The 16,008-nt window shown below is 45.0% G+C and overlaps 1 protein-coding gene across 3 annotated transcripts in view; it reads left to right on the top strand.

The window, feature by feature from the left end:
- Hdlbp (high density lipoprotein binding protein) overlaps window positions 1-16,008 on the top strand; it is a 71,102-nt gene that overhangs the window by 47,946 nt on the left and 7,148 nt on the right. For all 3 annotated transcript variants that reach the window (XM_021168191.1, XM_021168198.2, XM_021168183.2), the window contains exons 8-23: window positions 410-616; window positions 1,202-1,309; window positions 2,431-2,535; window positions 3,046-3,124; window positions 5,217-5,356; window positions 6,718-6,822; window positions 7,210-7,323; window positions 8,268-8,354; window positions 8,490-8,621; window positions 9,508-9,726; window positions 11,231-11,452; window positions 11,527-11,745; window positions 12,248-12,386; window positions 14,118-14,272; window positions 15,161-15,265; window positions 15,447-15,581. In XM_021168191.1, coding sequence (XP_021023850.1) covers window positions 410-616; window positions 1,202-1,309; window positions 2,431-2,535; window positions 3,046-3,124; window positions 5,217-5,356; window positions 6,718-6,822; window positions 7,210-7,323; window positions 8,268-8,354; window positions 8,490-8,621; window positions 9,508-9,726; window positions 11,231-11,452; window positions 11,527-11,745; window positions 12,248-12,386; window positions 14,118-14,272; window positions 15,161-15,265; window positions 15,447-15,581 — 2,271 coding nt within the window. The remainder of the gene's footprint in view (window positions 1-409; window positions 617-1,201; window positions 1,310-2,430; window positions 2,536-3,045; window positions 3,125-5,216; window positions 5,357-6,717; window positions 6,823-7,209; window positions 7,324-8,267; window positions 8,355-8,489; window positions 8,622-9,507; window positions 9,727-11,230; window positions 11,453-11,526; window positions 11,746-12,247; window positions 12,387-14,117; window positions 14,273-15,160; window positions 15,266-15,446; window positions 15,582-16,008) is intronic.

Below are 16,008 nucleotides of genomic sequence, written 5' to 3'. Positions count from 1 at the left end.
ACTATACTGGTAGGTTGCTACCACAGGATCAGCACAGACTTTTTGAAGTGGTTTTTTAGCTTATTCTGACTTTGAGATGTAAAATCTGTTCCTTATTTGCAAGAAGTAAGGTTGGCATATAGCTCTGTAGCAGAGCACTTGTCTAACAAGCATAACCCTATGTCAGCCCCCAACACTGTATGAAAACTGTAAGGGAACAAATGGAAAACAGTCTGGTTACTCAAAAAGTGACCAGGCTCCGGGCCAGTCCAGTAGAGAGAAGTAGAATTTCTGGGGAGGCCGATCCTAACTTCACTTACTGAGAACCACTTCTCAGTCCCCTTCAGACTTTGTTAGCAGCAATGGATGGTCTGTCCATGCTGCCCATGCACGGATCTTTCCTGCTGACTGCCTTATGCTGCTCTTACAGAAGAAGAAGACTACAACCATTGCGGTAGAGGTGAAGAAGTCTCAGCACAAGTATGTTATTGGGCCAAAGGGCAATTCACTGCAAGAAATCCTGGAAAGAACTGGAGTTTCTGTTGAGATCCCACCTTCTGACAGCATCTCTGAGACTGTGATACTTAGAGGCGAACCTGAAAAGTTGGGACAGGCGTTGACTGAAGTCTATGCCAAGGTAGCTTCCTCCAAGATTAAAATGTGCTCCAATGATTCCTATGGGCCCACTGTGGATTAGCTCTTTGTTGGAATATCCTGGAGACCCAGGCACAGTGAAATGTGCTCGATTGTGTGTGTTTATGTGTTGGTGTACATAAAGGCCAGAAGACAATCTTGGGTGTCATCACTCAGGAAGGCCTTTCCACCCTGTGTTTTTGAGAAATGGTCTCTTGACATAGAGCCTCCCAAGTGGGCTGGCCTGGGCTGGCAGGCAAACATAGCCCCAGGGTATGCATTGCCATAGCCAGCTGTGGGGGTCGAAGTCAGTTCCCAGAGCTCATGTAAGTACTTTACTGAGCTGTGTCCCAGTCCCACCTCTATACTAGTATATGAGCAGTTTGGGTTTGTTTTTGTTGGTTGGTTTGTATGTTTTAATAAGATTGACTGTGTTAGAGCAGGCTTCCTGAAACCTCTTAGAAGCCTACCTGCCTCATCAGTGCTAGGGTTAAGTAGTGCACTATCGTACTGGTTTGACCTTTGTTTATCATAAAGGTGAATTCTATAAACCCATGAGTGTATTTCCCTGGGTTTTTTTTCCCCCTAGGCCAACAGTTTTACAGTCTCCTCAGTCTCTGCCCCTTCCTGGCTTCATCGTTTCATCATTGGTAAGAAAGGGCAGAACCTGGCCAAAATCACTCAGCAAATGCCAAAGGTAGGGAAATGTTTTCAGTTTGGTGTCTTGAGATTGCGTGACATGGTTTTGTTTTTGCTGATTGTCGTGTGGATGCTTTGAAGACTGGAGCAGTGTCAAACTTGTTATCCTGTTATTATAGTCACCTTCCATTAATAACTATGGAAGAACATAACAAATGTTTTTAGGCATTTGCAATATTTTTTGGTCTTTGTAACCAGAGAGGGCTTTCATTAATAGGTCTAATAAATGTCTTAACTGTGATTTAGTAATTACAGTATAATGATTTCATAGTAGTCTCAGGAGCTGCATTGGAAAGGGACTGAGTTGTTTGAAATCAGCCTTCTCACACTCATGTTGTTCTTCAGAGGGGACACACAGAGACTACTGTCACTCCATTTCCTGTTTGTTGACATTAGTGTTGTCTGGCTCACTTATTCCAGCTGCCTTAGAATTATTATTAATGATTTACATAGATATAGGCACACTGCTCTCCCTTTCCAGCAAGACACTGGCCTGTTCATGTGAAAAGTGAAATTTACTTAGTCACTTGTTTTTAAAATTTGTGTCCTTGGGCTAAGTAAATAGCCACTAAAGCATTTGCTGAGAACCAGTGAAGACGAGTGTTTGGGACCTCAGAGCTCAGGTTAACACCAAGTGTGTGGCAGCCTCCCTCTAACTCTAATCTCAGAAGTAGAAACAGTCCTCTCTGGGTTTGGTTGAGGGGACCTGCCTCTTGAATAAGGTGGAAGAGCCATTAGGGATGATCCTTGACATCTACTTCAGGTTCCTACAGACAGATAGGCATGAGGGTTTACACACACAAATGAAAAAGAAAAGAAATATTGTCTGTTTCACCTGTTTTACTCTTAACAATGAAAGTGAAGTCTGCCTTCCAAAAGGGAAGACAGTTCCTGAGAACATGAGCAGTGGTGCTGTCTGCACTCGAAGGGCTTCCCAACTCCTGTTCTCAGCGAAAAGAAGCTGTATCAAACCTCAGACCATGATGTTTAGTGCCCGCCTTCAACCCTTCCCTTCAGCTCCTTGTGTTGTTGGTAGATGAGACTCTCATTACCTGTATCGTTACATAGCAGCTGTGTTATGTGGCCTTAGCCATTCCTTCCCTCATTTTGGTCTGGTAGGTTCACATTGAGTTCACAGAAGGTGAGGACAAGATCACCCTGGAGGGCCCCACAGAGGATGTGAATGTAGCCCAAGAACAGATTGAAGGAATGGTCAAAGACCTGGTAAGTGCCTTCTAATCAGGACATTTGCTAGCTACAAGGGAAGCTCTGGTAGGGTGGAACCGGTAGAAATCTTACCATTCAGGTCTTACATGGGTGGTCATGGAAACAGAAAAGAGTAGCCCTGTCGAGTATAATAGGTTCTGAAACAGAGGATGCCTGAGACTCCAGAGTTCTGGGTAAAGGAAACTATTTTGAGGTGAGACCTTTGACAGTGACAGGGGAGCAGTTTTACATCAGTTCCTGGTTATCGAGGTAGAAAGGTTAAGTCCTGCCAGGTGGTGGTGGTGACTCCTTTAATCCCAGCACTCAGGAGGTAGGAACAGGTGGATCTCTGAATTTGAGGACAGCCTGGCCACAAAGTGAGTTCCAGAATAGTGCTACATAGAGAAACCCCATCTCGGAAAGAAAGGAAAGAAAGGGCAAGTCCCAGTGTCTTCTGAATTTCTAAATGGCCAGGCACATGTTGGAACTAGAAGCATTCATCTGTTGATGTTTGTTCTTCCTTTGTAGATTAATCGGATGGACTATGTAGAGATCAACATTGACCATAAATTCCACAGACACCTCATTGGAAAGAGTGGAGCCAACAGTGAGTAAGGCTGGCAGGGTGGCAGGCCAACACCCTGTAGCCCTGGGGAAGGCCTCTCTGAGGACCTTCGTGACTTTCTTGCTTCAGCCTTCTGAGTGCTGAGTAGATGGGCCAGACAAGGTACTACTGTCATAGAAATTGATGCAGCTTCCTTCCCCTGCCTAAAAAGACCGCTTTCCTTTTCCCTTTTGGCTAAGGTAAATTGTCACTTTGAGAAATCAGCTCTCCCCAGCTGAAATTGTATCTTTACATTCTCCTGCTACACTTACTTAGCCCACCAGTGCTTGTAGGGCTCTTGCACTTAGTTACTTTCCAGACTTGTGGCCGTGGCCGTGAACTCAGAGCAGACTGCTGTTAAGTGAATAATATATACTATCTCAAGATAGGATTTTGATTTGTAACTTCAGATTGCAGGAACAGCAAAAGAATGCACTGACTTCAATAATATGTTCAAGCGAGTTGGTCTTTCCCCCACCACCCCCAGGTTAAGTGCTGGAAATCAAATCTAGGCCCTTGAAAGTGTTAGGCCAGATGGGTGGTGGTGGCGCACGCCTTTAATCCCAGCACTTGGGAGGCAGAGGCAGGAAGAGTTTGAGGACAGCCTGGTCTACAAAGTGAGTTCCAGGACAGCTAGGGCTATACAGAGAAACCCTGTCTCAAAAAAAAAAAAAAAAGAAAGAAAAGAAAAGAAAAGAAAAAAAAGAGAGTGTTAGGCCAAGGAGTCCTTGACCTATAGACAGGGTATCGGTACCTACATAGGGTATTATATAGCCTAATTGAATTGGTAGCCTTCCGACCTCAGGGTCCTGAGAGCTGGGGTTATAGTATGTCATAGCTCAGGTCCTTTTTTAGTCTACCTTTCCTATATGGCTATATGAAACAACTCTCTGCTACAGAGTTTCAACAGAGATCGTTTTGCGATTTCTGATGACTTGTACCCATGTATTAAGTTTTTGTTGCTTGTAAATATAAGCCTGTTTGCACCACAGTCGCTTGTTAAAGATGCATCCTCTCTGGCAATAGTCTTACATCTGTGCAATTTTCATGACAGTGGTAATTTCCTAGCACAGTAACCTTAGTTGGCACTTATTTCACAGGCAGCTTGAATCTTGTATATGTACACCATCAACTTGCTTTTATGATTTTGCTTCTTTTATTTTAGTTAACTATAGAGTTTACTTACTAGATATAAAGTACTGTCATACAATTCTGAAATTAATCTCTGCTCGCTAGGAATCACACAACTGTAGCATGGTCAAAGTACTGTGTCCTACCAGTTACAAACCCTCATTTTCTGCCATAATGTGAAATCTGCTTATCCCCAACCTCTGCCTCTTGCTTATTCTGGAACAGCTGGTCACATTGGTTTTACTTCCTCTGATCATCTACTGTTTGTGGAACCCATTCTTGGGCTTCATTTTTCCTGAATGTACAATGGGCAGGTCACCATGTTCTGTCCAGAGAAAGTGAAGGGAGATTTTGCAACTCGGGCTTGCAGAAGGCATTGAAGCATTCACTTTGGATTAACACTTACCCTGGAGTCACTGAACAGCAGCATGGTCTCCTAGTATACTGCTCCCCAGAGCCATGATCCCTTGAAGAGGCCCCAGAGCAATTTTAAATGTACACCTTTAACTCCAGCACTCAAGGGGGCAGAGGCAGTCAAATCTCTGAGTTGGAGGCTAGCCAGGGCTATTTAATGAGATCCTGACTTTGCCAGGGTGAATTGGGTCCCTAGGGTGGCTGTGTCCTTATTTAATGCATGTATTTTAGTTTCTAATTTTACTTGGGTATTAGTACCTGGTATATTTTAGATATCCTGAGACCATATATATGCTCAAAACCATCTATGTTTCATACTAATTGATACTAGTCATCATTCATTCATTTGAAGTTCTTATGGCAATTTATATTCAGAGCTGGAAGACCAGTGTCCTAGAAGAGCACAGCCAGGTTGTTTGTTTATTAAAAATTCATACTGTTGTTTTGAACTAGTAGGCGTATTAAAGTTTGAGCCTCATCCTCTTGGCCGTTAGTCATTAGTAGACCACCATTCCTTTTATGTTCAAGATGTATTTCTTTTTGTCCTAAGTCAACAGAATCAAAGACCAGTACAAAGTGTCTGTGCGCATCCCCCCTGACAGTGAAAAGAGTAACCTGATCCGAATTGAGGGAGACCCACAGGGTGTGCAGCAGGCCAAGCGGGAGCTGCTGGAGCTTGCTTCTCGCATGGTAAGCCAAGTGCCCAGGCCTTGCCTGAGAGGGCCTGCCGGCTGCTCCTGAGGAAAAAAGCATTGCTGGAATTGTGGTCCTAGAGCATGAAGTTCTCCAAATCACATCTCACTGACTACCTGGAGCCAAGTTTCTTCTGCTATCCTCTCCAGATCACCAGTGGTCTTGTTCTTACTCCCAAGTGCTAGACAGAGATCCCATATCCCTGGCTACAACTTCACAGATGGCTATCATTTCTAGACTTTAAAAGTCATCAGGAGGTAACTCTCTGTGTGGCCAGACTCGAGAATCCCTGCAGCCTGGGACACCCAGTAATGAGGTTTATGCTATAGTGATTCCTGACCGACCCCACATGAAAGTCACTGGCGGCTTTTAAGAGTCCAAAATGTTGATTAGGACCTGATAATTAGTTCCAGTTCATGTTCTACCCTCTTTCCCATGCTAAGAACCTCAAATTGGAAGCACTGTTTGGTTTTAAATAATTGATTTTATTATGTCTATGTGAGGGTGTTAGATCTCCTGGAACAGGAGTTACTGTTGTGAGCTTCCATGTGATCACTGGGAATTGAACTCAGGTCTTCTGGAAAAGCAGCAGTCCTCTTAACCACTGAGCCATCTCTCCAGCCCTGTAAGAAATGTTTTATGGGAAGTGATTTTTACCTTTTGTCACTGTAATCCAAAGTGAGGTCCAGCCTTCGACTGTCCTCTGACTGTCCCTGACGTTAGTATCCAGGCCAGGATGCACTTTTGTTATCATTGGCCTCTTGCCTTGTGTGCCTTGCCCTGGACTGTCTTCTGCCTATACTGATCACTGCTATCAGATACCAGTTTAATCCACCAGAATTCTTGAAAATGTTTTGTGGTTATTCTTCCTGGATTCCATCTCTGCCTGTTGTTCTTTCTTCTGACATTTCAGTGGGGACAATGGAGGACATTGAGACAGGTGTGGTCCAGTGCCCTGTAATGAGCTATTCCTTTATAATTATCCAAGTAGGGAATGTAGTCCAAGCCCATTGTGCTCAAGGAGTGCTTCCCTGCTCTGTCAGGTATTGAACTCCTTGTTGTTCTGGTGGAAACTGGTGCTTCTTGCTCATTCTTAGTGGTTAATGCTACTGGGGCTGCACTTAATGACTGAAGAGCTCTGCAATCCATTCTTTTTCTGTACTATGTTCAGGAAAAAAGCACACCGCAAGTATGTTATGTGGCAGGATTGAGCAGGTATCCTGGAGTAGTCACTCCTTATGGCATGATGGTTCTGGAGGCTGCTAGAGACGACTGCTCGGGCACCAGCTCACATGTGCATGGTGATGGGAAGTTTGTAGCCTTTTTTGTGATGAATGGCATCATCCACTTTATTTTAGGAAAATGAGCGCACCAAGGATCTAATCATTGAGCAAAGATTTCATCGCACAATCATTGGGCAGAAAGGTGAACGGATTCGAGAAATTCGTGACAAATTCCCAGAGGTAAAGCTTCCCCAAAGCACTTACCCTTTTCCTTCCTTCTTTCCTTCCATTTGTTTATTTTTCTTGGTATTGGACTTTGTGTATGCAGTGAGTGCTCTTCCTTTGAACTACACTGCCCACCCCAAAAACATTCTCTAACTTCTAGAAGTAATAATAATTTTCACTTAGGGTATTTTCATCATTTCACTTTTTAAAGCATTCTCCTAGGCACACACACCACAGCTAGTATATGGATCATGCTTTGGGAACAACCTTCAGGTAGTTGTGAGTTCTGAATTCAGGTCACCAGGATCAGTGCCAAACACCCTTACCCACTGATCTCTATCTTGCTGCCCCAAAACTTAGTCTTAGAATAATTGTGCACTGTCTTCTGATGATTTGTTTTAGGTTATCATCAACTTTCCAGACCCAGCACAAAAAAGTGATATTGTACAACTCAGAGGCCCCAAGAATGAGGTGGAAAAGTGCACTAAGTACATGCAGAAGATGGTCGCAGACCTGGTAGGTGACTTTGTGCACCCTCTGGGGATGGGGAGCGGCTCCCATGGATTTGTGAATGCCTGCAGGACCTCTGCCCTAAGGGTGGTCTGCCGCCTCGGGGGCTTAGAACAAAGATGTGGTAAAACCTCTCTCCTAGATGCTTCACTTACACAGTCCTTATTTATGATCAACTAGTATGTGGGAGATTCCTGTTTACCATACTCCCCCACCTCTTTTTTTTATCCTTGAAAGGATCTTCAAATACCCAGTTAGAGAACCTTTCCCGTTCGGTAAGGAAAGAGAGCTAACACGGGTAAGGAGAGAGTATAACTTACTTAATGGACTGTTTTCTTCACAAACTCAACTGGGAAGGGAGGCGTAATTGTACATATCTATAATCCTAGCCTGCAGAAGCTGGGCTACATAGTATGAACCTGACTCCAAAAAAAGAGGGAGAAAAAATAATTCTTAAAAAAGTAAAAATTTGAAGCTGAGAGGCATGGAAAGTATGAAAAAGGAATTAATGGAAGAGCCACAGATCACCATGGTTCATGGTCACACAGGGTTCCATTGTAGTTTCTGCCTCCCCTAAGAGGCATCACTGAACTATTGCCATGAAGCTACTAGGGGCTGGGGCTTCTTACGGTACCAAGGCCTACAGGCTTTGACATCTATTTTTGAACCCCTCCCACAGCCAGAATGTTGTTTGAATCTATATTTAGTCTATATTAAAGAGCCCCAAATTCTTTGGCCAGCCACTTCCATAGAACTTTCTATAGGGGTTTTCTATAAGTCGTTATGCCAAGTTAATTAGATGATGCAACTCATTTCATTTTTCCTCATAATAAGTAGGTGGGAGAAAAGTAGGCTAAGTCTGTTTGTTGCTGGTGTGCACTTAAGTCCATATAGCTTTGGTGGGTAAAGGAAAGATTTGACCCTCTGACCTGAATCCTCTTGTCTTTAAGGTGGAAAATAGCTATTCAATTTCTGTACCGATCTTCAAACAGTTTCACAAGAATATCATTGGGAAAGGAGGCGCAAACATTAAAAAGGTGATTGGGTCATCTTGCCCCAGCCCTAAAGCCTTTGTGGATTACAAAGAGGAGCTGGCCTGCCTTCCCAGCCCTGTGCTCAAGTGTGTCTACTGTAGGAAAACACTTTATCTTCTTAATGTCCCTCTCCTTTAGATTCGTGAAGAGAGCAACACCAAGATTGACCTTCCTGCAGAGAACAGCAACTCTGAGACCATTGTTATCACTGGCAAGCGAGCCAACTGTGAAGCTGCCCGCAGCCGGATTCTGTCTATCCAGAAAGATCTGGTAATGGGGGATATTTCTTGATGGGCTCCTTATCCAACTCTTGTTTGTAAAGTTTCTAGCAGAGTCTTTCAGGCTCATTTTTAAAAAGAGACTTGAGCTTTAAGCCTGAGGAGTGTTGTCAGGTGTTCAGCAGCTCTTTACTTGTCCTCCTCAGTTGTTCCTACTCTTCATGACACCAGTGATGCCACCCGTCCTCATGCCTGAACCAGTGCTAGCTCCTTAGATTTTGTTAATTTTATACTCTGGGGCTGGAGAGAGATGGCTCAATAGATAAAGTGCTTGCTAAGCAAACTTAAGGACATGATTTCAGAACCTCAGAAATCACATGAAGCCAGGTTCTTCACATCTGTAATTCAGTATGTGTGCATACATCGAGATGGGAACTGGAGACAAGAGAATCCCTAGAGTCTCACAGACCAGCTACCTAGCATATGCAGTGGATAAAAAAGAGGCCCTGTCTCAAACAAGGTGGCAGATGGGAATGATTGTCCTCTGCCTTCCACGTGTATCTACACTCACGTCATACACAAGGATTTGTAAAAGGAAAGCAAACTATAGTTCAAGTGCCTACTGGATTTTGTTTAACTTTTTAAAAATTAACACACAGTAAGCTATACATGTTTACATTGTGCAGTTTGATAATCTTGATATTTTTACAGTCCTGGAATCATCCTGTTGTGTGACTTTTCCCCATTGCATGGTCTAAAGTCCTGGCTTTCCTAGTGTGCGTTGTAGCCTTACTACTGTCCTCTACCCAGCACATCTTAGAGTGTCTCCCCCACTCCTATTTCTTCAAACTCTTTCAAACTGTAATTACATTCTTTCCTTTAGGCCTTTCTTACCACACAACAGTGTAATTTCCTCTCCATGTTCTATTTGATTTCAGGCCAACATAGCTGAAGTGGAGGTCTCAATTCCTGCCAAACTACACAACTCTCTCATTGGCACAAAGGGCCGTCTGATCCGCTCCATCATGGAGGAATGTGGTGGCGTCCATATTCACTTTCCTGTGGAAGGTTCTGGAAGTGACACTGTTGTCATCAGAGGTCCTTCCTCAGATGTAGAGAAGGCCAAGAAGCAGCTCCTGCACCTGGCTGAGGAGAAGGTGAGCACTGCTGGCGCTCCCTTTCTTGGTAGGGAAAACCCTTCAGTGTTCTTCCGTTGGGGCAGGTCAGAAACAGCTTGATAAGCTCTGGCCAAGTTCTGGGTTGTGATCAAAACAGTCCTCTGACCTCCACTACCAGCAAAGTTTGTTGAGCACCACCTTTTTCCAAAGACTTTTCCGTTGAATTTCCTTGGTCCTTCTGTTAATGCCCTATGGGCTGACGTGGTGGTGTATTCCTTTAATCCCAGCATTCTGGCTGGAGGCAGAGACTGGCACATCCGTGAGTTCCAGACCAGTAAAGCGTACATAGTAAGACCTGTCTCAAGAAAAATAACCAAACAAAACCTTATGGATCTGAACATAGGCTCTTCTGCTTGGGCAGCCCCATAGGTTTGGGGTGGCCAGCCTTCTAGGAAGCTTGGATGCCAGCTGATGTGGATTCCTTCAAGTTTGGTCTCTTTGGTTTTTAACTTGGTTTTTTAATTATTTGGATGAGGAACAGAATAGAAATAGTTTGGTTAGCCGGGCGTGGTGGTGCACGCCTTTAATCCCAGCACTCGGGAGGCAGAGGCAGGTGGATTTCTGAGTTCGAGGCTAGCCTGGTCTACAGAGTGAGTTCCTGGACAGCCAGGTCTATACAGAAAAACCCTGTCTCGGGGAGTGTATTGGGGACTTTTTGGATAGCATTGGAAATGTAATTGAGGAAATTACCTAATTAAAAAAAAAAAAAAAAACCCTGTCTCAAAAAAAACCAAAAATAAGAATAATAATAATAAGTTCTTCAAATTGCGTACACGGTCTTTTCTTCTTCCATATTCTTCATGCTGTGGGTCAGGTGATGTCCAAGGTTAGTCAAGCTGGCCCTGCAGATTCCTCTATTTTCTCTGAGTGCCAGGACACCTGGAAGGAGATGTGACAGTGTCCAGCTTTTGTCGTACCCTACTTTCTTGGTGTGAAACTAGGGTTTTATGCTACTGTGGGTAAGGGCAGTCTCAGCTGTAACCTTTATGGCTGGTAGCTCTCCATCCTTGAGCTGTTGAGTTGCTGTTGTGCGTTGGCTACTCTAGTCTGAGAAGGAACGGGGCTGGCCCATGGAATACTTGATGTGTGTTTGGTTGGGAAGTGTGAAAAAGTGGGAGAGCCATGGCCTAGTAGACCCTGCTTTCCTTAGGACATGCACTCTGCCAGTGTGCCACCACACATTGGCAAGCCTCCATCCAGTGTGTAACAGATAACTTGGAGAAGTTCAGTCATTGCTGATAAATATCAGAACCAGGGTAATCTCTGCATCTTTCTTATGTCTGGAGGAAAAAATGACAGTCTTGTCTGGGTGTTACCATTTGAGGTAAACAGGGTGATGATTCCAGGGGATGTAGGACGTTGATATAAGACATGGGACACTGCAGATGCATGAAGAGAGCCCACCTATTTCTAAGCACTCATTCACACACTGAGGTCCAGGCAGGCTATGTGGGGCAAACATAAATGAAGTTTGTTTCTGCAGCAAACCAAGAGTTTTACTGTGGACATCCGAGCCAAGCCAGAATACCACAAATTCCTCATTGGCAAAGGGGGAGGTAAAATCCGAAAGGTGCGTGACAGTACTGGAGCCCGCATCATATTTCCGGCTGCTGAAGATAAGGACCAGGACCTGATCACAATCATAGGAAAGGAGGATGCTGTCCGTGAGGCCCAAAAGGAGCTGGAAGCATTGATCCAGAACCTGGTAGGTATCAAGCCTTAGTGCTGCCCATGCCATTGCTAGAGGGTCTCCTTCACCTCCTCCTTTCCACATTATAGGAGAATGTGGTTGAAGACTACATGCTGGTGGACCCCAAACACCACCGCCATTTTGTCATCCGAAGAGGACAGGTTTTACGAGAAATTGCTGAAGAGTATGGCGGGGTGATGGTCAGCTTCCCACGCTCTGGCACACAGAGTGACAAAGTCACTCTCAAGGGTGCCAAGGACTGTGTGGAGGCAGCCAAAAAACGCATTCAGGAAATCATTGAGGATCTGGTGAGTGTCCAAGGGGCTCTGATGGGGCTGTGATCACCCCTGTGTGTTAGAGTGAATCCATAGAACAATCACATGAAAGCACCAAGACAGCCGTTGTTTTCCCTCTTGGTCTTCCTTGTAAAGCCCTTTGCCCCTTCTACTAATAGCCTGATGTGGCTTCACTAAGTCTAAGGCTATGACAGCATCAGGTCTTAGCTAGTCTAACGTGGCTGCCCACCAGTAGCCAGGATCTCATGGGCACCTTGCACAGTGAGGCAGCACTTGGATGTAAAGCCGATATTCTATATACAATCTGTGTGATAAAAACTGTGCTGTGGGTTGTAGGTATCTTTTTCACTCTAACCCACTGCAGAAGACCTACCCCTCCACCCAGTCGATGCTGGGGTCTCTAGGTTCATTTCACTAAAGTGTTATGGAACTAGTGAGGGAAGTAGGATGGTAAGGAGATGTTATTATTGACTTGTAGAATTTGACCTTTTTTCACTCTTGTGCCCATTTTCAGGAAGCTCAGGTGACAGTGGAATGTGCTATACCCCAGAAGTTTCACCGATCGGTCATGGGTCCCAAAGGTTCAAGAATCCAGCAGATCACTCGGGACTACAATGTTCAAATTAAGTTCCCAGATAGAGAGGAAAATCCAGGTGGGTCCACTTAAGCTTGGCTCTGTACTGATCACCATCAGTGGTGACTGTCACTGCCCTTGGGGCTGTGAAATGAGTCAGTCCTTTTGGTTCTTTCTTACCTCTTGTTTTGGCACTGGCATGCTGTTTGGATGCTAGCCATGGGGTTTTGTCCATCCTCCTGGTCTCTAAAAGATAAGACAAGGCCCTTTAAAAGGAGCCAGCAGCCTCCTGTGTCTTGTGTAGGAAATTACTGAGAGTCTAGTGCCACTCTTTTCTAGGACACTGTTTGCTTGTAGTGGGATGTTTGCTCAGCCCCGTTCAGTGAACCCTCCGAACATAAACATTGCATATATGTCCTCTCCAAGTTTCTTAACACTGCCCAGAGGACATCGTTCGGGTACTTCACATCTCTTCTGGAATGGCTAAGCCTTACCATGCTTGTTACCTTGTTCTGTTTAGGTAGTTGGTAATAGGGCAACTTTAGTTGAAGGCAAGAACTAATGTGGTCAGTTGCTGAGGAAGTGTCATCTGTGAACCTTTCTCTGCCTGCTTTGCATGTGTGAACCACGGGGTGTGAACCTTTCCTATTGGTGAGTCTTTGTTGACCTGTGTTAGTCCAGAAAGATTGCAGCCTGCACTAGACGTTTAGTATCATTGGGTTGGTGTCCATGGTGCTTGTCACAGTTATTCCAGTCTATTTTCCTGAGGATACAGGCCATTTATTATATGATTATATAGCCATACTGTTATATGGATTTCACACTTAAGTAATGTGTTCTCCTCAACATCTTAGCATTAAAACACAGGAAAACTGCATGGAATAGTATAAAGAGTTGCAGAGTCACCCCGCCCCCACTACAGATTTTTTTTTCTGAGTTTGAGTATGTGTTTATATGCTGACTTTTATCAGTATGGATATTTCCTGAGAACCTATGATTTAGCCAGGTAGTGGTGGCACATGCCTTTAATTCCAGCACTTGGGGATGCAGAAGCCAGCCAGGGCTACACAGAGAAGCCCTTTCTCAAGAACAAAACAAAAAAAGGACTTTTGACTTACCTGTGGTATGTTCATCAAGATCATACCAAGTATTACATAGTTTTACTATGTAATTCATAGTCGGTGTTCTAGATTGTTAAAGGTTTCCTTCAGAGCCACCCTTGCCTAGTTTAACCCCAGCTGATGGTTCTCCCATTATTTATTCTCCTATTACCTCACTTGGATCTATGGGTTAAAATATTCTCTGGCCGTTTACAAGATAGAGCCCCTCTCCAGCTAGCTTGTATCCTAATGCCCCTTTATTTGGGGGCTTTTCCTTACTTTCTTTTTTTTTTTAAGATTTATTTATTATATGTAAGTACACTGTAGCTGTTTTCAGACACCAGAAGAGGGCGTCAGATCTCATTACGGATGGTTGTGAGCCACCATGTGATTACTGGGATTTGAACTCAGGGCCTTTGGAAGAGCAGTCAGTGCTCTTACCCACTGAGCCATCTCACCAGCCCTTTTCCTTACTTTCTGGCATAAAGAACTGTCGTGGGCCTACCTTGGCCTCTCCTTTATTATCTTTCACAAATCTTTGAAACCCTGCCAGGTCCCTCAAACTGAGCTCTACATACCAGTCTCGTGTGGTGAGGGTTGCATTACAGCCTCCCCAAGCAGTAGGACTTCCTTGCACACCTGTGACTCACTAGTGTATATAATATATATACCTCTGCAGTTGTCAACTAGGCTTTCCCCTTTATTCCTAGTTCACAGTGTAGAGCCTTCCATCCAGGAGAATGGAGATGAGGCTGGAGAGGGCAGAGAGGCCAAGGAGACCGACCCTGGCTCTCCCAGGAGGTGTGACATCATAATCATCTCTGGCCGGAAAGAGAAATGCGAGGCTGCCAAGGAAGCCCTGGAGGTGCGTTTGCCTCGCTCTTTCTCTGCCTTGAGGTTTCAGACCCTGCCCAGGTGGCAGCATACAGTAGATCCTCTTGCTTCAGTCCTAAAATTGCAAACATTTGCTCTGTACCTTTATTGGCTGTTCACACAGCCCAGGGAGGCCATTTCTTTTCACCAGGACTCAGGATCCTACAGTTCATTCCCTGGCAGCAGTGTCAGGATCTAGCTTCTTGGGCCATAGCCACGGAGTCTGTCAAAGGATCTCATAGGCAGTGAGTGAATGTGAACTCCAGCCTCAATCCCTTCTCGTCCATCTGCTGACTATCCATTCCTTCCCCAATTGAAGTAGGGCTAGTCTACCTCAGGTTTGCCAGAAACATGTGTCTTTTGTGCCGAGTCCTGTTGTAAGCACCATGGCACCACAGTTACAAACAGTGCCTGCACAGCAGCATCTGTTGATTGATAATAGATGTTGTTCAAGGGCAAAGACTGAGCAGAATGGGTGATAGGCAATATATGTTGGGACTTGAGTGCAGGTAACTGAGCCACCTGTTTAGGGCACTCCCTTGCAACCCACATAAGCTTTGACAAAGTTGTCACAACCACAGAGACATGCTAAGAGTTGGGCCTCTGTGTGCTGTGTCTTCCCCCCAGGGAGCCTTGGCCTGCTGTGATGCAGAAGTAGAATGAGAGGTGTAGGAGTCAGGCCTCTGCCTGCATGAACTCAGACTGGGCTCCCTGTCCTGTCCTGTTCGTGATGTATTGAGATCCGTGTAGTCTGTCACCTGGTCACATTGGTAGCAGGTTCTAAAATGTACACTGTTGTCTTCGGGGCTGTTGGCCTTGCTCATGGGGCTAGTTAGTCTGCCTTCAGCTCAAAGCCTTATCTCTACCATTGTCCTTGTAGGCACTGGTTCCAGTCACCATCGAGGTAGAGGTACCCTTTGATCTTCACCGCTACATCATTGGGCAAAAAGGAAGTGGAATCCGCAAGATGATGGATGAGTTTGAGGTAGACCGTGTTCCCTGGAGACTATACTCTGGGGCCTGTTATCAGAGAGTAGCCCGTAGTGGTCTGAGTCTGTGTCCTTCTTCAGCCCACATTGGTTCTGCCTCCTTTTGTTTTGTTCAGTCAACCGCTGACTTTCCCCCCATGGCAAGTGAGCTTCATTCCTCTCCATCTGTTATGACAGGTGAATATCCATGTACCAGCCCCCGAGCTGCAGTCAGACACCATTGCCATCACTGGCCTTGCAGCAAATTTGGACAGGGCTAAGGCGGGGCTACTGGATCGAGTAAAGGAGCTGCAGGCTGAGCAGGAAGATCGGGTGAGCAAGAACGAACAGGACAACCTGCTTGGGTTTGGAAACAGTCTGTGTTCAGAGCATATTTCCGACACCAGGGCAGGCAGGAGGCAAAGCCAGGTGGTGTTCCCGTGCAGTCAGAGTCTGGTGGACCTGCTGTGGAGAAGCTCAAGGCAAAGCTCAGTCTCCTTTACTACCCAGACCAAGAGAAATATTTTGATATCTCAGCTTCTACAGAAAAGATAAAAGATAGTACCTCATCTCAAGACAAGCAAGTCACTCCTGTGCCTGTGATGGAGTGCTGTATACAGAATTCTGTGAGAGATGCTGCTCAGGAATGGGGGAATCTGGGAACTAGATGGTCACTCCAGGCAACTGGCCTTTCCATAGGAGTTTTTAGTTGTGTTATTTTTTGGTTTTATTGATTTTGGGTTTTTTTGTTTGTTGTTGT

This window comes from Mus caroli, chromosome 1 (genome assembly GCF_900094665.2).
Source record: "Mus caroli chromosome 1, CAROLI_EIJ_v1.1, whole genome shotgun sequence".
NCBI lineage: Eukaryota > Metazoa > Chordata > Mammalia > Rodentia > Muridae > Mus > Mus caroli.
The sequence above is the reverse complement of the archived record's forward strand: the minus strand, read 5'-3'. Positions and strand labels throughout refer to the sequence as shown.